General features: G+C 43.3%; 1 protein-coding gene across 2 annotated transcripts in view; it reads left to right on the plus strand.

Moving 5' to 3' along the window:
* Positions 1–22,549, plus strand: part of SMCHD1 (structural maintenance of chromosomes flexible hinge domain containing 1) — a 397,862-nt gene that overhangs the window by 304,899 nt on the left and 70,414 nt on the right. For both annotated transcript variants that reach the window (XM_088469636.1, XM_088469637.1), the window contains exons 38-41: positions 2,377–2,506; positions 3,153–3,272; positions 10,708–10,793; positions 10,890–11,012. In XM_088469636.1, coding sequence (XP_088325762.1) covers positions 2,377–2,506; positions 3,153–3,272; positions 10,708–10,793; positions 10,890–11,012 — 459 coding nt within the window. The remainder of the gene's footprint in view (positions 1–2,376; positions 2,507–3,152; positions 3,273–10,707; positions 10,794–10,889; positions 11,013–22,549) is intronic.

A 22,549-nucleotide genomic window follows, 5' to 3' on the forward strand; every position in this document is an offset into this window, starting at 1 on the left:
TATGCATATATATGTATGTATGTGTATATGTGTGTGTGTGTAATATATATATATATATATATATATATATATATGGGTGTTAGAAATCAAAATATAATCGGGACCACATATACACATTGGGAGTTGCAGTCAGACAGTTAATGACATGCTGGGTGTAGTAGGTCCGGTAAAAATAAAAAGTCAAAGGTGTATATAGACCTAAATAAATGTATTAAGTGGCTTCCCCAGGGTTATATTTTATGAGCTTATCTCACAGAATCTGCAGGCAAAGATATATAAAGTACATGCTATTTTATTTATAAAAGCAATGAAGTACCAAAGACTCTTTGAGTCCATGAGAGATTAAAGTATTCAAACAATATAACCAACACGTTTCACAGTATAGTAATTGTTGTGATTAGTCACCCCCTCTAACAGAACGGGTGCTATGATCAATGATCATATATATCAGTGTGGATAAATTATGTCCTGCTAGTAGGAACTTATGTGCAACTAGCTGTTTACTATAACCATTGGTCACAGCCACGTGGATGGCAGATCTATGTAGTGTCTTAACCACTCCCTACAGTTTCCTCCACATACCCGCATGGGAAAGTAATTAAATCACATGAATTGTGTTACATGTTAAATTATATTCTATATAATAAAAAAAAAACATTTTCCCACTAAAAGGATGTTTAAAACTGTACATCAGACGGTTGATCATTTCCTAAGTTAGTAATGTCTAACTTAACTAGGAAGTCTCTGAGGTTGCGATCTCTTGACTAACAGGACATGATTTTTAGTATCCTGCAGATTCAAGTCAGGGTCATGTTTAACAATGGGACAAAGTGTTTTTTTTTTTTTTTATGTAGCATTGATGCATCTAATTGATGTATTAAATTTAATAACCCACGGTAGACATTTGGACTTAATGCTGTGAGAAAGTAAATCCTCACGAGATAACAATAACTCTTTTTTTTTTTCAGTAAGGGTATCATAATTATAACCTCTAGTTAGACATTTTTTGAGCATAGTATCAATGAAGTTACGCTTTAGCTGAAGGTTATGGTTTACATATCCTCCTGGCTCTGATAAACTGAGAATAAGGTAATTTTAATGGACTTGGATGGAAACTTTTAGCATGCCAAATTGAATTACGGTCAGTAGCTTTAGAGTGTATGGATGTAACTATCCTAAATTAATCCAAAGAAATTTCAACATCCAGGAAATTGACTGATTTGTTGTCAGAACCAAAAGAAAACCTAATCTGACTAGATGAATTATTGTGTCTGACCGTATCAGACAAAAATGCCTCCTTTGTACCAGACCAGGTGATAAATCATCAATGTATCTGGTGTAAAAAAAAAAAAAAAATGAGCACCAGGGTAAATTGGGATATGTGGAAAAAATATCCAGTTTAGCAGAAAACATATAGGAATTGGTGTACGATGGGGCCGCGCTGGACTTCAACGCACAGCCAGATATCTGGAGTAAATGTTTGCTGTTATATTAGAAAAATTGAGTCAAGTCCATTTCTAGAAGCTCAAGGAATAGCTTTACATTAGGACCACCATAAAGAGGATCATTACCTATAAGTTTCTTAAGTGATTTCAAGCCTTTAATATAATGAATTACAGTATACAAGCTAGATACATCTAGTCTGCATAAAAATTGGCAGGAGGATAGGAGGTAATTGTATGAGCTTATTCAGCAATGATGTTGTGTCCAATATAAAGTTCTTGTTGCTCATAATACACGGTTGCAAAAGAGAGTCCAGGAAATCTGAAGTTGGTTGAAATAGGGACCTGCGTGCTGAAATTATGGGGCGTCCTGACTGGTCTACGAAGTACTAATGTATTTTGGGCAATGTATACAAAAGAGGTACACTAGGGTGCTGTGGAAGTCATGCCTAAAGATTCATTAATAAAATTCTCTTCTACAGCTCTGGTAAGACAGTCAGCCAATTGTTTCTGGAAGATAGGGGTGGGATCCTGCTGCAACAATTTATAAACATTACAAGCATAATGCAATTATAAGAAAGAAATCTCAAAACAGCGGAGATCCTGAACTATCACATGTTTGCTCGTATTATGTGCAGAGACCTGAGTGCCACCCCTACTTTGCTATATATACTGTACTTTGTATGTACTGTGTGTGTATATATATTTAGGATTAGTGTGTGTAAAGGGGCAGACCAGATGGACCAAGTGGTTCTTATCTGCCATCAAATTCTATGTTTCTATTTTATAAATAAATAATTGTGTTGAGTTTCAAACATGCACATACAGTAACTAGGCTGCTTATCAGATGCCCTGAATCAGAGGACTGCTCTGATCCAATCTTTATTTTTTCACTTGCATTATTAATATGCTTAACTGTATTTATTAATTACAGAGCCTTATTCTTGCTGAAAACAGCCCTGGAAAGGACAGCACAGAGTATCAAATTATGTTCTCTCTATTGTCACAAACTTTGGAACCAGTGGATATAGAGCCATATTGTCTTCCGTTTATGTTTTACAATGGTAATGTAAGATAGTTGATGACAAATTGTGTTTTTCCTTTGTAATTGTGTTGAATACATGGGAGTCTGTCTATTTGTTTAATACAGCATTCACAAGAATGATGGTGACCGATTTATTTAACCCCTTTGCTGCTGCCAGTTTTTTCATTCCTGCACTGAGCCCATTTTGAATGGGATGCTCTTCTCTTCAAATCATTGTGCGGTCACAGCAGATGCAAGTATGGTGGTGACCAAGCACATAGTTCCGTCCTGCCAGTATACAGAAACATAACACAAAGTAATATGGTCAGGAACTCCCCTCTTCCAAATATTGTACTTGCATGTTTGTGCCCGGCGGAGGTAGGGCATATTTGCTGCCTTTCCTCATACATAGAAAACTTTTATATTTTCCATAGTACCAAGTGGTCACCAGACAATAAGTACTAAGTACTGTATAATCTGAAAGAGCGATGACATGACTTTTCCAGCAGCCTCCGAGTTTTCTTTTTTGTTTTGTTTTTAAACCTCCTTCGTTACTTTCTATTATTTTTCAGGGGAAAAGGATTTATATTCCATAGTTCTGCACAACACATACAAATATAAACCGATACAAAATAAAGATGAACCTTTTACTAACTAAAGTTTTTTTTTCTTTTGGCTTTATCCAGATTTCAAAAAGAAGCAGCAGATGGCAAAACTTACAAAGGAGAAAGACCTGTTATCTGCATCTGTTAAGGCTTATAGATGCTTATTTGATGCAACTAATCAGCTCATCAGTGAAATGAAATGCAAGTTTGCACTTTTTTTTTCAATACAACTCATTAACAGTTCATCCTGTATGAGGTACCATTCATGATGCATGACAAAAATATATATTTCTTCATCCTTCTAGGGGGTCATAAATGTCCCCTTGATGGTAAATCATACATACAGTTAGCACACATGCAAAACAAATTTCAATATTGTATGCACTGTATATTTAATCATGAAAACAAAGAGTAGCAAACTCCATGTTCATGAGAGAATTTACAATCTAATTGGAAAATGATACAGCTGAGATTAGAGGAGCAAGTGGGTTTTATGGTGTAGATTAGGAAAGCTTTAAGGATGTGTTGGTGGGAGTAAAGCTGGGTGCAAACTGACGCAGAGGCGTCACCAGATCTGGTGACAACTGGTGCGCACTCTGACTATCCCGGTGCACCTAAAAAGGGGGCGTGACCTAAAATAAAGACCTGTGGCCTTGCGGGGGATCCCAGTGACTTCACTCCTGGGGGGCAGCCCAGCATCTCCAGAAACTGGTCTGTCAGCAGTGTCGGCTCCTCTTCTATGACAGGAGCCGGGTGCTGCAGGAGAATGTCACACTGCAGCACCCGGCTCCTATCAATGCAGAGAAGCCACCATTTTATTGTCACCCCCTCCGAGGGTGACACTCACCTGGGTGCGGCCCACAGCCCCCTCGTGACGCCACTGCACTGACGGATATATTGCCTGTTCCATTGAACGGGCGATATATCTGTAGTGCAACGGCGGGTGTGTACAGACGAGTTGTCTGTGAACGACGTTGAAATATGTCACAGATATATTGCATTTGTCCTTCAGTACAGCCGATGCTGATATAACTTGCAGATATTTTGGCATGTCTGGCTGTATGTATGGATAACCCGCCGTCCCCCCCGTGCACTTGCTGCATGGACCCACCGGCTGACTGACATATCAACTAGGCTGGCAATTTAATTTTTTCTTTCTGAAAGGGCAGAATATAATGTACACTGTTTTGAGTATTTTGACCTTTAGGCAGCATTGGATACTCATATGTAGAGAGCAATGAAACATTTGGTCAACAAGAGAAGATGTGAGAAAAGAAGATGGCTAACAAAAACAGTCCTGTGGGACTGAAGGGTAGGATGTCCTAGAGATAGATAGTACTGAAGGAGCGCTTTGGTTTGTAGGAAGTGAAATGTAGAAAGAACTGCAAGATATTGGACAATAAAACACTTGTTTCGAAGGCAGCAGGAGGTTTACTATGGAGAATTAATCCTTAGGGGTTTATGTATCAAGCAGTGAAAGCATGGAGAAGTGGACCAGTGGAGAATTTGCCCATAGCAACCAATCAGCTCCTACCAATTATTTTATAGACTACTTGATAAATGTTACTTCAAAACTGATTGGTTGCTATGGGTAGCTTCTCAACTGGTCCACTTCTCCACACTTTTCACTGCTTGATAAATAAACCCCTAAGACTGTAAATTTATCATTGGCAACTTAAGTGATGGCAGTCCCAGTTAGAATGTTGGGGGCAGAAGCCTGATTGCAGAGAGTCGAGAAGGTAATGTGATAGATTATACACAAGCCGTTCAAGTAGTCTGAATTGGAAGAGAGAATAGGGTGGTAAAAGGACAGAGAGACTGTTTTTTTTAGTATAGGTGAGATGAGTGCATGTTTAAAGTAGACAAGGTGCCAATAGAGCGGTGGTGGTAGAAGAGGTGATCAGGATCGAAGGCAACATTATTCGGTGGGATAAGGAAATGAATAGTGTAATGGCGCGTACACACGATACGATTTAAATGAGCGATATCGTTAAATCGTTCATATTGTTAATTTCTATGCTGCCAACGATTGACCAATGATGCACGTTCCCGCATGGACGATAACGATATCGTTAATCGTCCATGCACACAGGCCAACCTAGGCAATATCGGTGCCTGCATGGAGGGATTGGTCATGGGTGATATTGTTGGTGTATGGTTGAATGGTCGTTCAGCGATATCGAATGCTGAACAGATTGTCCCGTGTGTATGCAGCATTAGTTTCTGGAGAGAATGAGGGTGGAGTTTGGAGTGAAGCATGAGAAAATATCTTCTTGAATTGCATTGATTACAGGGGGAATGTAACAAAAGTGGCCGATCAGCCCCAAGCTGCAATCCCTAGGTAGGTGGCACCTGCAAAAGTATAAATGCACTTGTCAACCCCCTCCTAGGGACATAGAGCCCAGTGTGATGGCACTAGGGCAGTGGTTCTCAAATTCTGGCCTCAGGACCCTACACAGTTCACATTTTGCAGGTCACCTAGCAGGTGCACAGGTATATTCATTACACACTGACACATTTTTAAAGATCCACAGGTGGAGCTAATTATTTCACTTGTGAGTCTGGGAGGAGACCTGGAAAACATGCACTGTCTGGAGTCCTGAGGACTGAGTTTTAGAACCTGTGCACTTGGGCTATTTCCCATACCCCTGGGCTGTAGGTTTAATATTGTGTACTGTATAATAAAAAATTAATATTCACTACCGGCGTACTATGGTTTCCAGCTAGCACTGTTGTACTCAAGGCAAATTGCCACCTGTAGAAGCACAATAATAGCTTATGCAGAAGCGCTAGGGCTGGTTCTGCTTCTGGGGGCGTATGGGAACCATATGCTTTTTCTTCTATAGACTTTTTAACTAATGACACTTGTTAAGCCAGGCGAGCTAGTTGAATTAGCTGCTGTCTTGCAGTCCAGAGCCCCTTCATTTGTTTTGGAAGTTGTTCAGGTGCATTTTCAAAAACTTCATAAATTTGCTGGCTATTACATCTGTCAACTTGTATGTTTGGCATACAAAGAATGGATATGGAGACTTGCATTGCATTGAGATTAATTCTTTTGGGTTTCTGTTGATTGTGTCTATTTGCATTCTATTAAATATGGCGATTTGGAACTTGCCTAAAATTTTACAAAATCAAGGCTATTACATTCCACCACTTTGTTTCTGAATGAGATGAAAAAATGATGGGCTGTGAGGAGGGATAGATCGGTGGTACAAGTGTGCAAAGACGTAAGTTGAAGCTGGCAACGCGGCGTGAGTGGTTGGAAGACCACTGAAGTATGTTTGATTGCCAAGTGAATGAGCAGTGTTGTAGTAATAAAGAACAAATTTCTAGTAGAGGCCATTTGCTTTGGAATGAGATTTCCTCTAGTGGAGCTCAGCAGCGCTGTAGCAATTTTGCAGGTGCAAATTTGTTTTGGTGTACCATGGCTAAGGTTTGAAATCTAGAAAATTGGATGTAGTGGCTGCAGCTGCATTGTCTAAAGCTGGGCATACACTATACAATTTTCTGTCAGATATCTGTTAAATCTGGCTGGTTGGAACGAAAACCTGGTAATGTATGGAAGCAAATGACAATCGTCCATTTGCTCACAAACACTGGAAAATAGCCAAAAATGGTTGTTCAGACAAATTGGTTAAAACACACAAATGTAACCTATTTGAACAAATTTTTTTTGTCCTTTTTTCAGTGTTTAAAACCATATGATCGACTGTCATTTGCTCCCATACATTACCAGGTTTTCATTCCAACCAGCCAGATTGGACAGATATCTGACAGAAAATTGTATAGTGGATGGCCAGCTTTAGGCTGGGTACACACTTAAAGATTTTCTGTCCAACCATCCAACTACTGTAGTTGACTGGTTGGAATGAAAATCTGGTAACGTATGGGAGTAACTGATGATCAGCAATTTCCTCCTAAATGCCAGAAAACAGATGAAAATGGTCGCTCAGACAAGTTTGTTAAATGTTCAATCTAAACAATTTGTTCAAACAACAGTTGTCCATTTTCCGGCGTTTGGGAGGAAATTGCTGATTGTCATTTGTGTTCATACCTTACCAAATTTTCATTCCAACTAATCAATTAGTTGGATGGTTGGACATAAAAACTTTACGTGTGTAACCAGCTTAAGAAGGATGTTATTAGGTTGACATTCATAATGTCGATAGTTATGTCGACAGACAACATGTCAACATTTTCAGAAACGCAGACATTGTCAGAATGTCGATATTAAGGATAGGCTGCGAGAGATTTAGAGTTAGACACTAGGGGGAGGGTTAGGGATAGGGGGACTGTACTTACCAGAGTGCCGTTCCATTAGATGACTCCACCGGAAGAGACTGCAGGGACCCAGAAGACACTGCTGCATCTGACAGGAGCTGATAAGTCACAGGTGGGCCACCAGGGACGATATGTTAACCTATTAACATGTCGACATTTCATCAGTATGTACATGATGAATAATGAACATGTTGACTCTCATGTTGACAGTGTGAATGTCAACATATCATGCCACACACATCTAAGACTGAAATAAATGTGTTGTAGAAAGAGACAGACCGATCATGGTAGTTATGAGAGAGTAGTTTTAGCGAAGATAAGTGGATTGTGTTTAGGTGTAGTAGTGTGCCTGTTAACTTGGGTACAGGGAGTAGCATGAGGTAAGATGAGGCTGAAAGGAGGTTGTGGCAAGCTAGAGGGACTACAATGTTGCGGTAATGGGAGAAACAGGTGTGTCCATCACAGTAGGTATGCTCAATTAAGTAGTGAAAATTGTTTTGTGTCAGCTGAGATAGCAGAGCTGTCAGTGGGAATGTTGAAATTGCCTAATATGATAGTATGCACTAGGAAATAATAGGAAATTAGTGAGCTATGCTGCAAATTTGTCCAGGAAACTGTACCTAGGGTGATAAATAGCACGTGAGAATAGATGGACACTGTGAACTTCAAGAGAGTAACAGTCTGGGTTCCAGGGTATGGCTCAAAGTGCACCATGGAGAAATTAGGATGATTACTCCACCACCTTGTGTGTTTCTGGGTTTGGGATTTTGGCTGAAGGGGAGAGTTACAGGGGATTTTCTGTTAGAGGCGGTAAGCCAGGTTTGTGGAATAGCAGGCAGGTTCAGAGATTCTGAAATTAATCAGGTCATAGATATACAGACGTGTACTACTACACTTTGACTTAAGTCGCACCAAACAGCCCCTCTCAGCGCACCAGGTCCTAGGCGACTCTGCCAAACGTGTTTTTCACTCAGAATGTGCGTCTTATTTGCAGAAATGAAAATAAGTATAAGCAACATAACTACTTAGCTAGAGTGCATTGATCAATTTGATGTGTGACATTGTACAGCCATGGCCAAAAGTTTTGAGAATGACACAAGTATTGGTTTTCACAAAGTTTGCGGCTTCAGTGTTTTTAGACCTTTTTGTCAGATGTCACTATGGTATACTGAAGTAAAATTACAAGCATTTCATAAGTGTCAAAGGCTTTTATTGACAATTACATTAAGTTTATGCACAGAGTCAATATTTGCAGTGTTGACCCTTTTTTTTTTTAAAGACCTCTGCAATTCGCCCTGGCATTCTATCAATCAACTTCTGGGCCATATACTGACTGATCGCTGCCCGTTCTTGCCTAATCAATGCTTGGAGTTTGTCAGAATTTGTGGGTTTTTGCTTGTCCTCCCGCCTCTTGAGGATTGACCACAAGTTCTCAATGGAATTAAGGTCTGGGGAGTGTCCTGGCCATGGACCCAAAATTTTGATGTTTTGTTCCCCGAGCCACTTAGTTATCACTTTTGCCTTGTGGCAAGTTGCTCCATCATGCTTGAATAGGCATTGTTCATCACCAAACTGTTCTTAGATGGTTGGGAGAAGTTGCTCTTGGGGGATGTTTTGGTAACATTCTTTATTCTTATGCAAAATTGTGAGTGAGCCCACTCCCTTGGCTGAGAAGCAACCCTACACATGAATGGTCTCTGGATGCTTTACTGTTGGCATGACACAGGACTGATGGTAGCGCTCACCTTTCCTTCTCCGGACAAGCGTTTTTCCAGATGCCCCAAACAATCTGAAAGGGGATTCATCAGAGAAAATAACTTTACCCCAGTCCTCAGCAGTCCAATCCCTGTACCTTTTGCAGAATATCAGTCTGTCCCTGATGTTTTTCCTGGAGAGAAGTGGCTTCTTTGCTGCCCTTCTTGACACCATTCCATCCTCCAAAAATCTTCGCCTCACTGAGCGTGAAGATGCACTCCCACCTGTATGCTGCCATTCCTGAGCAAGCTCTGCACTGGTGGTGCCCCGATCCCGCAGCTGAATCAACTTTAGGAGACGGTTCTGGCGCTTGCTGGATGTTCTTGGGTGCCCAGTAGCCTTCTTCACAACTATTGAACCTCTATCCTTGAAGTTCTTGATGATCCAATAAATGGTTGATTTAGGTGCAATCTTACTAGCAGCAATATCCTTGCCTGTGATGTCCTTCTTGTGCAAAGCAATGATGACTGCACGTGTTTCCTTGCAGGTAACCATGGTTAACAGAGGAAGAACAATTATTTCAAGCTCCACCCTCCTTTTAAAGCTTCCAGTCTGCTGTTCTTATGCTGGCCATACACTAGCACTTTTTTTTGCCGATTGCCCGATTATCGACGCGTCGTACGATGAATCGTGTTGAAATCGTGTAGCATTTAGGTCGGATACGATCCGATGCGTGCTCCCAACGCTCTTAAAATGTATCGTATGATCAGATGTGCAGCCCATCATATCTATCGTAATCGTATGCAGATTGCGTGTGTTAAAAAGTACCAAATCGTGCCATCAGGACTGCCGGAGAGTTCAAGGGGAAACGTACGATGAATCGCATCGTACTACATCGTACTAGTGTATGGCCAGCATAACTCAATCAGTATGACAGAGTGATCTCCAGTCTTGTCGTCGTCAAAACTCTCACCTGTATTAACGAGAGAATCACTGACATGTAAGCTTGTCCTTTTGTGGCAGGGCTGAAATACAGTGCAAATGTTGTTTTTGGGTTTAAGTTCATTGTCATGGCAAAGAAGGACTTTGCAATTCATCTGATCATTTTTCATGACATTCTGGAGTTTATGCAAATTGCCATCATAAAAACTGAAGCAGCAGACTGTGAAAACCAATACAGTACTTGTGTCATTCTCAAAACTTTTGGCCATGGCTGTATACTTGTGTTTGTGAATGGGTCTCTCTACGAAGTACTATGATGCAGTGGCCTCAGCTTTTTCTCACGCCAAGTTCAGTTGGGCTTTATCGGCGACTTTGTACATGTTTAAAACTTATTCCTGTGTGGTTAAAGTCGCAGCCCAGCCCTGCAGTACACTTTGAGTGGATTTTCACTGTCTGCGATGCGAATAAGACACAAAACATAAAGAAAAAGTCTCTACGTTGGCCCAGTCGCATTGGGCGGCTCACAACGTAATGCGTATTGAGGCTAGGTGTATGAGGACACATCTGTATAGGAGTTTGTTACAAACAGATCTTATGATTTTATATATTGCTCCTCCTGTCTGTGTCAGCTTTAACCTTTTTGTTATTTTTTCTTTACTTTTTTTTTTTTTAAATTACTTGATTTAAAATTGTCTGTAAATGCATTGTCATTGAATAGGCCAATCAGAAGAAGCCAAGGCTAAAGAAACACTCTTGAGGAAGGAACTAAGTAAAAAAAAACTTGCAATGCCAATGAAAAACCAGGTACTTTGACTTTGTATTTTATTAAAACTAGCTTTAAGCCTATCTATGTATTGTTTATATACCATTAGAGCATACCAATATTGTTTTGTTTTATAGACAGAACACTGTAATAGTCTCATAAAACAGAAGAGGGCACAAGCAGATATCCTGTTGAATAAGACCAGGAGGAAATGTTCTCTTGTCCCTTTTCCAAAGGGCAATAGTGATGTCCTAGGAAAGGTGAGTTTCTCCCTGGAAGTGTAATTAGACCTATTTTTATAATCTTATTGACTACTCATTTAAATTATTTGCTGATGGGTTTTGTGTTCATTTTCAGTACATTTTAAGGATTTATTTTGTCAACAGTTTTTATTTTCTAAGCAAATTTGGGTTTGAGGCCCATTTATGATTGCATTATATGCATTAGAGCAGTTATTCCCAAACTCATTCCTCAGGAAGCACTAAAAGCTATTTCAAACACAGAGGTTTTGTCACAGAAAAAAACGACACTGCAGTCACCCTTGTCAGTGGGTATTCACAGCTGTAACACGGCAACCATGCCATATTCGTGCCACCTGAAAGCAGGCATGCGAAAACTTTGCTCACTCTTCGCCCGAATGTGTCACTTTTCACATCTATTGTGCATGCCGTTTTTCGTTCAGTCCTATTGCAAAAGACATAATGCAGCATTCGCCTGAAAAATTTCACTGGCAAAAATTGCAGGTGAAAATGGGGACATCTGCCTGTACCCCCAAAAAGGTAAACTAACATTGGGTAATATTGTAGAAGTGTATTAGTGGCCAAAATCAAAGGGTTTGGAGATTTTAAATTGTGTCAAATGGCTGCTATACTAATTTTTTTGGGGGGGGGAAATAAATGCTGTAGTTAAATTGGGGGTACATTATAATGGATGTAAATATGTTTTTGTCATAAAAGTGAATTTTTAAAAATACACCTGCTGTCACTTGCACCTGCAATCCCAAAACCACCTGTCCCATCCATATAGCCCCCCAAAATGTCAACCCCACTACTTTAAACCCATTTTTCAACAATTTAAAAAATTTCACCCCAAAAATGACATGTCATTATTATCCGAATTAGTCATTAGGGAGGGTGTCCAAGGGGTTCTGAACCAAGTCCCCACATTTTTAGCCAAAAATAGGAGTTTTGCACAACTTTTCACCTGCTCTGAGATGGTGAAAACTTTTAGCTGCTTTTGACTATGGAGAATTCGCATGTGCGAAAAGCCGCGACTCATAGGATAGCGCGATACGCATTTCTGTTGAAAAGTTTGTACAAGTGTAAACGTTCCACACACTGCAGCTTATCGCAATTGAATATATGGTCCCATGTATGGTTGCTATTTGTAGAAAGACCATTAATTTCTTACTGTAAAATTACCAGTTCAGAAAGAGATGCAGATACAGTGCATCTGGAAAGTATTCACAGCGCTTCACTATTTCCACATTTTTGTTGTTTCAGATTAATTTTTGTCCTCAAAATTCTACACGCTATACCCCATAATGACAACGTGTAAAAAGTTGTTGTTTTTTTTTAGATTTTTGCAAATTTAATAAAAAAAATCAAAATAAATCTAAGAAATCACATGTACAATAAGTATTCACGGCCATGAAGCTCAAAATTGAGCTCGGGTGCATCCTGTTTCCACTGATCATCCTTGAGATGTTCCTGCAGCTTAATTGGAGTCTACCTGTGGTAAATTCAGTTGTTTGGACATGATTTTGAAAGGCATACACCTGTCTATATAAGGTCCCACACTTGACAGTGCATGTCAGAGCACAAACCAAGCATTGAAATCCAAGGAATTGTCTGTAGACCTCCGAGACAGGACAGGATTGTCTCGAGGCACAAATCTGGGGAAGGGTACAGAAAAATATCTGCTGCTTTGAAGGTCCTAATGAGCACAGTGGCCTCCATCATCCGTAATTGGAAGAAGTTCGGAACCACCAGGACTCTTCCAAGAGTTGGCCGGCCGTCTAAACTGAGTGATCGTGGGAGAAGGGCCCTAGTCAGGGTTGCATAAAAATCTGATTTTTTAAAAAATAAAATAGTTTTTTTCTACTGCAGGGTCCATGGGGCTCCACAGGAGACCTTGGGATATAGGTTGATGACGTCAGTCGTCGAGTACCTCAATAGTTAAATTTGTGCTCCCAGGATGTACCGGGCTCCTCTCCTATACCCCGCCCCCAGGCCAAGGCACCTCAGTGTTGACAGCCCAGAAAATAGTTGTTTTTTACTGCAAGAGTGGTCAGCACGGGCTGTCCAGCGGACGCCCATGCTGCCACTCCGACACCCCGCCGAGATGTTGGCACTGTGCTAGGGATCGCGGCTAGTGTCTGGGGGTTTTGGCTAGCTAAAGCTCCCAGACACCCAGGACTGTGGCCAGACGTCACGGGGGACATTCATGTAAGCGGCGGGCATCCGCTGATAACACCGTTTATTTACTTCCCAGGGCTGGGGGGTCCCTGGGAAGAGGCAGCGTGTGACACCATGCACGGCGCCTGCGCTGTCACTAGACCACCAGGGATAGGGGGCCACAACGTGCGGACGTTGTGGCATCCCAGGGATTAATAGCACGCCAAGGGAGCGGGCCTTCCCTGTATGGCACAGCCGGCCCCTCCCCTGCTGCACTGCGTGCCTCTCCACAGCGGTTTGGCGGTTGCAGGCAGTTCTCCCTCAGGCACGCCCCCTGTGAGTCCTCCAGCGGCCATTTTAATGTGCATAAAACGCTAGTCTCACAGGGAGCTGCGGTGCTTGGGTCCCCCTACATACCCCTCCTCCAAGCAGGTCGGTGTATATAGCACTATTCCTACTAGACACAAGGTCTAGTTAGTTGATAATAGTGCAGTATTGTACAGGTTTTGATGGCATTGTATGTGTCTGTTGCTAGCGCTGTCTGATTGTAAAACACTTTTTCTCTGTCAGCCATTTTAGCTATACCTGTAATTTCTCTTTCACTAGCCCTTGCAGTGACAGTGCTGCTGAGGGATCAAATTACTTCACAGTTCAGTGGTGAAGGCGGAGCCTAAGCTGAGCTGAGGAGTTTGACACATACATTCATTATGTCTGGCAATGATTCTGCTCAAGCTGATATCCCCCTTACACAGTCCTGCAACAGGTGCTTTGCTGGACAAAAGAAGGGAGAGATTATTGTGGGAGGATTGTGTACCCCGTGTACCAGAAATGCAGGATTACCTGCTGGGTCCAGCTCTTTTCAAGAGCCGCCCTGGGCTTGTTTTGCACAAGCACGAACTACTCTGATGGGTCGGTTTGCTGCACCTCCAGTGGCCCCACAATTTTGGTACGCTCCGTAGGTTGCTATGCCATCTACGTCACAGGGGATTCCCCGACAGTTGGTTGTGGTTCATCATATGCCCTTACAACCTACTCCCTACCAAACTGAACCTGTTTGGCTTAATACTCTCTCCAATACGGTGCAAAACCTGACAGAGGTTTTACAGGGGGAGTCTTTCCACCACCTTTCAAGGAAGGAGGTACTGTCTTCCTAGTCCACGTACAATCAAGATGACGTGTCGACTGATGATGGGGAAATTCAGGACTTATCTGATACAGAGCTCCCTCAAAGGAAGGCGGAGCCTAAGTCCAAAATTTATGTACACTGCCTCATTCGTGCAGTCCGTGTGGCTATGGATATTGGGGATGAGGATACCCCAGCAGCCAAATCCAAATATGCTTACTTTAAGGAAGTGAAAAGTTCAGCGACAGCTTTTCCCCTGTCGGACCAGCTAGTTGAACATCTGGAAGAAGCCTGGAAAACTCCAGTCAGGAGGCTTCAACCGCAGAAACGGTTGGAAGCCACTTATCCATTCGAGGAGAAGTGTTTCTCTAAATGGGAAACTCCTCCTCAGGTGGATTCTCATATTACACGCCTTGTCAAAAGTGCAACACTTCCTATGCCGCCCATGTCATCATTAAAGGATGTTACAGACAGAAAAGTGGAGGTGTGCCTAAAGTCCATTTATCCCCTCACGGGCGGGGGGGGGGGGGTCATCCTGGGAGTCGCTGGACGGGGGTCGCTAGGCCAGCTATGGCTATACACTGGGTGGCCAGGGCCGTGGAACATTGGGCAAATGCCTTGGAAGCGTCCTTGCCTGTAGAGGCTACCAGTGAACAAATTGAACTGGTAGGTTACCTCAGAGACTCGGCTACATATGTGAATGAGGCTGCTTTGGATGTTAGTCTCCTAATTTCCATTTCATCGGCTGCAGTATCAGCTAGACGCTCTCTTTGGTTGCGATCTTGGAGAGTGGATGCTGATACCAAGAAAGGGTTAGAAGGTTTACCCTTTAATGGCCAGGTCTTATTTGGGCCAGATTTGGACAAAATCGTGGACACTTTGGCTGCTGCTATGTCTTCCTGTTTACCTTCGGCCCCAATGCCATCAGGATCTGGAACTCAGTCCTTTCGGACTTTCCGTCCTCAGGGTAAGGCCAAGGTTCAGTCCTTTCCCAGACAGTCAGGAGCTAAGAAGGTCACAAAGCCCAAGAAGCAGGCTTGGAGTACTAAGCGTCCAGCTGCCAAGCCCGATGCTAAACCCTCAGCCTGACGGGACACGCCTCTCCTTGGGGGACCCCAAGGTGAGAGGCCGACTCTTTAGTTCGCCCAGTGTTGGTGGCATACCACGACAGACACTTGGGTAAGGGAAGTGGTCTCAAGGGTACGCCCTTTTCTTCCAATACAGACCTCTTCATCAATTCTTCCTTACGGGACTTCAGATGGATCAGGAAAAGGTATTGAAACTGCAGAAACTTATACGATCTATGCTCCTACAGGGAGTTATAGTTCTGTTACCTACTCCCCAGAGGGGAATGGGCTATTATTCCACTCTTGTTGGTTCCAAAACCGAATGGTGCATACAGGCCTATCCTAAACCTCAAGTCCCTAAACAAGTTTCTCAGAGTGCCTTGGTTCAAATGGAAACCCTGCGGTCAATTATACTGGCTATGGAACCTGGGGATTTTATGGTTTCTCTGGACATTCAGGATGCCTACCTGCATGTCCCGATAGCTTCAGCTCACCAGAGGTACCTCAGGTTCGCAATGTTGCAACAACACTTCCAGTTTCAGGCCCTGCCGTTTGGACTGTCCACGGCACCCAGGGTGTTCACCAAACTTATGCCAGTGATGGCTGCCCAACTGTGGCTGCAGGGGGTCCGTCTGTTGCCCTACATGGATGACCTACTATTGCTAGCCAGGTCTCCGGAATTACCTATTCAGCATCTACAGCTGACAATAACAGTGCTACAAAGCCACGGTTGGTTGATCAACTGGAAGAAGTCCTCACTGACGCCCTCACAGAGGATGCGACATATTGGGGCATTGTTGGATTCTCAACAACTGAGGATTTTCTTGACCAGGGACAAGATAACTACGCTGCAGCAGTGGGTTCACAGCTGCCTGCACAGTCGCCGGGTGTCGATTCACTCGGCAATGCAGTTACTGGGCTCCATGGTGTCGACCTTCGACATGGTGGAGTATGGCCAGTTCCATTGCCGGCCTCTACAGACACTGATCCTTTCCAGATGGGACGGATCTCCACGCCGGATATGAACCCAGACATTGGTACTGTCTCCGGAAGTACATCTGTCTCTGACTTGGTGGCTCCACACAAGTCACCTTACCAAGGGCCGCCCCTTTTGGATCTCTGAGTGGGTCCTTCTGACAACGGACGCCTGTCCCCGGGGTTGGGGTGCAGTGATGTGTTCACACCTCTTCCAGGGAAGGCGGACAATAGAGGAGTCCGTGCTTCCAGTAAACATAATGGAACTCAAGGCGATTCTAAGGGCTCTTCAGCAAGCAAGGCTCATACTTCACGGAAAACCTGTGAGACAACGCCACCACAGTGGCCTACATAAACCGCCAAGGAGGCACGCGAAGTGTCCCGCATCCTGACTTGGGCGGAGGAAAATGTCCCAGCCGTATCGGCAGTGTTTATCCCAGGAGTCCTGAACTGGGAAGCGGACTTCCTAAGCCGTCACGATGTACACCCAGGGGAATGGTCACTTCACCAGGAAGTATTTCAGCTTCCGGTGAACAAGTGGGGACTTCCCGAAGTAGATCTAATGGCATCTCGGCACAACCACAAGTTGCCAAGGTACGGCTCAAGAGACATGGGGCTCTGCTGGTAGATGCTCTGTCGGTTAAATGGACATTCCAGTTTGCGTACCTGTTTCCTCCATTCTCCCTTCTGCCTCGGGTGATTCGGAAGTTCAAGCAAGAATGAGGTATGCTACTGCTGGTAGCTCCAGCGTGGCCCAGACGTCACTGGTACACAGATCTTCAGAGTCTATCCATAGACACTCCGATGCTGTTGCCTCAACATCCGGACCTGTTGTCCCAAGGTCCTTGCCTCTACCCAGACCTGAGTCATCTCTTTGACGGCGTGGCTCTTGAGACTGCCCTCTTGAGTTCCAGGGGTTTTTCCAGCTCGGCGGTGAACACCATGCTCAGAGCTCGCAACCCTGCTTCTGCAAGAATTTATCACAGAGTGTGACACACCTTCTTTGAATGGTGTCGCCCCAGAGGTTATAATCCGCAAACATTTGGATTATCCAGAATTTTGAACCACTGGGCTCAGTGGATTTATAATGGCTTGCAATTAAAATGTGTTTCTTCTAGCCATTGCTTCGGCCAGAAGGGTGTCAGATTTGGGGGCTCTTTCATGTCGCCCTCACTTTCTGAATTTTCATAGGGACAGGGCGGTTCTTCGTACTCGCCCTGGTTTCCTACCTAAGGTGGCATCCAGCTTCCACATTAATGAAGAAATTGTAGTACCAGCTTTTAACACCCCATACCTTTCAGCTGGTGAGGCCTCTTTGTATGTGGTAAGTGCTCTACAAACTTATGTGGACCGTACCAACTCATTTTGGAAGTCGGACTCGTTGTTTGTCCTTTTTGGTTTCCGAAAGAAAGGATGGCCTGCCACTAAGCAGACTTTGGCAGGCTGGATTCGCCTGGCAATTTCAGAGACTTACCTTCATGAGGGCCTTCCTGTACCGCTCTCTGTTAAGGCTCATTCTACTCTGTCTGTGGGTCCTTCATGGGCAGCTCGTCGTGGCGCCTCTGCTGTTCAGCTGTGGCCACATGGTCTGCTGTCCATACATTCTTAAGGTATTATGCATTTGATACCTTTGCCTCTCAGGATGCTTCCTTCGGGCGGCGGATTCTCCTTTCTGCGCAGGAACGCCCCCACCCTTAAGGAGACTGCTTTGGGACATCCCCAAGGTCTCCTGTGGAGCCCTATGGACCCTGCAGTAGAAAATAAGAGATATGTAAGATCTTACCTTTGTTATCTCTATTTCTACGAAGTCCATAGGGATCCACAGGACTCCCGCCCTGTCGCACCTGTGCTGCAGATGGGCTGTGTTCTGGTCACCGGTTTTCCATAGCCTTCTGTTTGTGAGAATGTGGTACTTGAGTGTTCCAGAATTTCTTCCTTCTCTCTTCTCCTCCTCTGGCCATTGGCTTGTTACGAAACTGAGGTGCCTTGGCCTGGGGGTGGGGTATAGAAGAGGAGCCCGCTGCATCCTGGGAGCACAAATTTAACTACTGAGGTGTTCGATGACTGACGTAATCAACCTATACCCCAAGGTCTCCCGTGTATCCCTATGGACGTCGTAGAAATAGAGATAACAAAGGTAAGGTCTTACCATATCTCTTATTATTTGATTTAAATCAGATTCTTGGATTTAAATAGGATTTTTTTATTACATTTTTTTTTTAAGTAAATGGTTTCATTTTAGATGTTTACACCTTGTTTTAGTAATACATGAACAATTTTTGAAGTGAGAACAGTAACAAAATGAACACAGTAATAGAATAAATACACACTAAACAGTTGCATCAAGAAGTACAATTAGGCTCTGAATTTCACTGAATCATTTGTTTGAGTCTGAGTCAAACATGTACATGTCTTTGTCCACGTCCTCACGTTTCTCCTCAACAGAAAATGCTCTGTAGCATGCAACCAGCTTAGCTGCTTTTTCATTTCCCAATCTGTTGCGTGTTTTGGATTGTACAAATCCATACATTAAAAACATCCTTTCAATTCCTGCACTTGATGAAACTGCAATGAACATCTGCTTCAAAAGATTTACTACAGAAGTGTCTAACTGAAGTTGAGCTGCGTAGGACATCCACCAGGCTAGAGGAGATACTTGGCGTAAAGTGTCCACTTCAAACATGTATGGTGCAAATGGTTTCATGGATGCACGAAAGTTGATGATGACCGGCTTAATTTGACGACTATTGGCATGAGCAAACTCGATAGCAGTCTCAATTTCAGCAGGACTAAGCTTTTTTTTCCCCTGTACCTAGCTTCAAGTAGATTAGCCAGCAAGTGGCCATCTGCGAGTGAATGGAGAGAGGAGAACCTTCCAGAAAGACAACCATCTCACATGTACAGCCTTTGCTCAGTACTTTGTTGATGCACCTTTGGCAGCAATTACAGCCTCAAGTCTTTTTGAATATGATGCCACAAGCTTGGCACACCTATCTTTTGCAGCACCTCTCAAGCTCCATCAGGTTGGTGCACAGCCAGTTTCAGATCTCTCCAGAGATTTTCAATCGGATTCAAGTCTGGGCTCTGGCTAGGCCACTCTAGGACCTTCACAGTGTTGTCCTGTAGCCACTCCTTTGATATCTTGGCTGTGTGCTTAGGGTCGTTGTCCTGCTGAAAGATGTACCGTCACCCCAGTCTGAAGTCAAGAGCGCTGTGGAGCAGGTTTTCATCCATGATGTCTCTGTACATTGCTGCATTCATCTTTCCCTCTATCCTGACTAGTCTCCCAGTTCCTGCTGCTGAAAAACATCCCCACAGCATGATGCTGCTACCACCATGCTTCACTGTAGGGATGGTATTGGCCTGGTGATGAGCGGTGCCTGGTTTCCTCCAAACATCACCCCTGGCATTCACTCCAAAGAGTTCAGCCTTTGTCTCAGATAATTTTGTTTCTCATGGTCTGAGAGTCCTTCAGGAGTGTCTTCCGTCTGGCCACTCTACCATACAGGCCTGATTGGTGGATTGCTGCAGAGATGGTTGTCCTTCTGAAAGTTTCTCCTCTCTCCACAGAGGAATGCTGTAGCTCTGACAGAGTGACCATCGGGTTCTTGGTCACCTCCCTGACTAGGGCCCTTCTCCCACGATCGCTCAGTTTAGACGGCCGGCCAACTCTAGGAAGAGTCCTGGTGGTCCCGAACTTCTTCCATTTATAGATGATGGAGGCCACTGTGCTCATTGGGACCTTCAAAGCAGCAAATATTTTCTGTACCCTTCCCCAGTTTTGTGCCTCAAGACAATCCTGTCTCGGAGGTCTACAGACAATTCCTTGGACTTCATGCTTGGTTTGTGCTCTGACATGCACTGTCAAGTGTGGGACCTTATATAGACAGGTGTATGCCTTTTCAAAATTATGTCCAAACAACTGAATTTACCACAGGTAGACTCCAATTAAGATGTAAGAACATCTCAAGGATGATCAGTGGAAACAGGATGCACCTGAGCTCAATTTTGAGCTTCATGGCAAAGGCTGTGAATACTCATGTATATGTGATTTCTTAGGTGTTTTTTTTTTCTTTTCTTTTTTTAATTAAATTTGCAAAAATCTCAAAAAAAACTTTACACGTTGTCATTATGGGGTATTGTGTGTAGAATTTTGAGGACAAAAATTAATTTATTCCATTTTGGAATAAGGCTGTAACATAACAAAATGTGGAAAAAGTGAAGCGCTTTGAATACTTTCCGGATGCATTGTATCTCTTGCATCAATTAACATAACATTTATTTAGTACAATTATTGAAGATAGATGAATACATTTGCTCATACCTTCAAATGTGATCATACACAAATACAAGGGCATAACAAAAACAAGGGAATAATGCAGAATGTTAGTTTTTTTTTTGCATTGACACAACAATAATGTATAACCATCAGCCATAACTTTAACACCACCTGCCTTATGTTGCGTAGTAGCTCCCACGTGATGCCAAAACAGCTCTGTTTAGGTAGGTTGTACGTGTCAAAGTAACATCCACATGAATTCCAGGACCCAAGCAGAACATTGCACAGAGCACACACTGTATCCGCCAGCTTGCCTTCTTCCCATAGTGCATCCAGGTGGCATCTTTTCCCAAGGTAAACGACACACACTCACCTAGCCATCCACATGATGTAAAAGAATACAACATTCATTACACCAGGTCAATTTCTTTAATTGGTCCACGTCTAACGCTCATGTGCCCATTGTAGATGCTTTTGGTGGTGGTCAGGGGTCAGCATGAGCACTCTGACCAGTCTGTGGTTACGCAGCAAGCTGTGATGCACTGCGTGTCCTGACACCTTTCTATCAGCAAAAAGAACATTGGCCCTGATTCAGAGCCGGACGCTCTGACAGAGCGCTCGCTCTGAATCGGGGCCGTCCTTCTGAATTTTTAGAGCTGCCTCCTGGCCGCTCGCATAGCTGTGGGCGACCACCCACAGCTATAGCGAGCGGCCAAAAAGATGGTCGCGATGGTCAAGACCATCACGGCTTGCGACGAGACCCTTGTGGTAGGGTCTCGTTGCCGCCAGGCCTGTAGTGCTTTCGGCTCTATCAGAGCCGAAGGCACTCCCTCTGACATCACTTGTGATGTCAGTGGGGCCGGCCCCAGATGGAAGGTGTTCCCATAGGAACGCCTCTGTCTGGGCAGTCACGCCCCCGGCACGCCCACCAAAGGGGGCGTGCTGTCACTCACCATCGACAGCACGCCTTGGCCGTCACTATTCTGGTTTCGTGCATGCGCGCGACGGAGCTCCCTCCGTCGTGCGCATGCGCACTGGGCCAACATTGACCCGCTTGTGAGCGGGTCTGAATCAGGCCCATAAGTCGATGATACAAGTATCACTACTTATACTCTTGGTGCTTCCTTATATTAAAATAAAAGTACTTACAGTATGTACTTGCAGCAAGTGAAGGTTGAAGCTGTGCAGAGCTTCAAGTTTTAAATGGCAAACAAAAAGAATCGTTTAGATTATCCTCTGCGCTGAATACCAAGCAATGTTTGGGAAAAGTATAATCTCTGCTCTCTAATAAATAAAAACAATTGTTTCAAAATAATATAATTTTACTGGTTTACCTATAATTTAAACATATAATTCTGCAACAATATAACTGATAATAAAAATTGAAAACAATCCATAGTCATCCTCATCTCAATCACAATAAGATGTATGCAACTTTGTAAACCATTTGGATACATTTAAAATTATTTAGCTTTAACAGCCACATACATAGAGATAATAATCTTCTGTAGTATGTTCAATAATCTTAACTCCCAATAAAGACATTTTGTCAGCAATATTATTCCTACTGACTGTTTTGAGAAATCAGTCCATACAAACAGTAGGCCCGGATTTATATGGGTTATATTGTCATTATCTGTAGATCCTGTGGAGAAATATATTCCTCTTTCACCTGCCGCAGGTGCAAATCACTTTGTCTGTTTAATAAGTTGCTGTGTCAGTTATAACATGCTCCTATTTAAATATATATATATATATATATATATATAACAAAATGGTAGCAAGATACAGGAAACAGGTATTTCCTGTATGACAGTTGACGTTTTTCCCACTGTCGACCTTTTCACTCTGTTGATCTGATGTCCATGTTGACCTTTTGGTTGTCGACCTGTTGACCATGTCAACATTTTGGTGTCGCCCTTTTGATTGTCTTAAGTTTTAACTGAATGTTGACTAT

Source organism: Taudactylus pleione, unplaced genomic scaffold (assembly GCF_031769625.1).
Source record: "Taudactylus pleione unplaced genomic scaffold, aTauple2 ptg000093l, whole genome shotgun sequence".
Taxonomy (NCBI): Eukaryota; Metazoa; Chordata; class Amphibia; order Anura; family Myobatrachidae; genus Taudactylus; species Taudactylus pleione.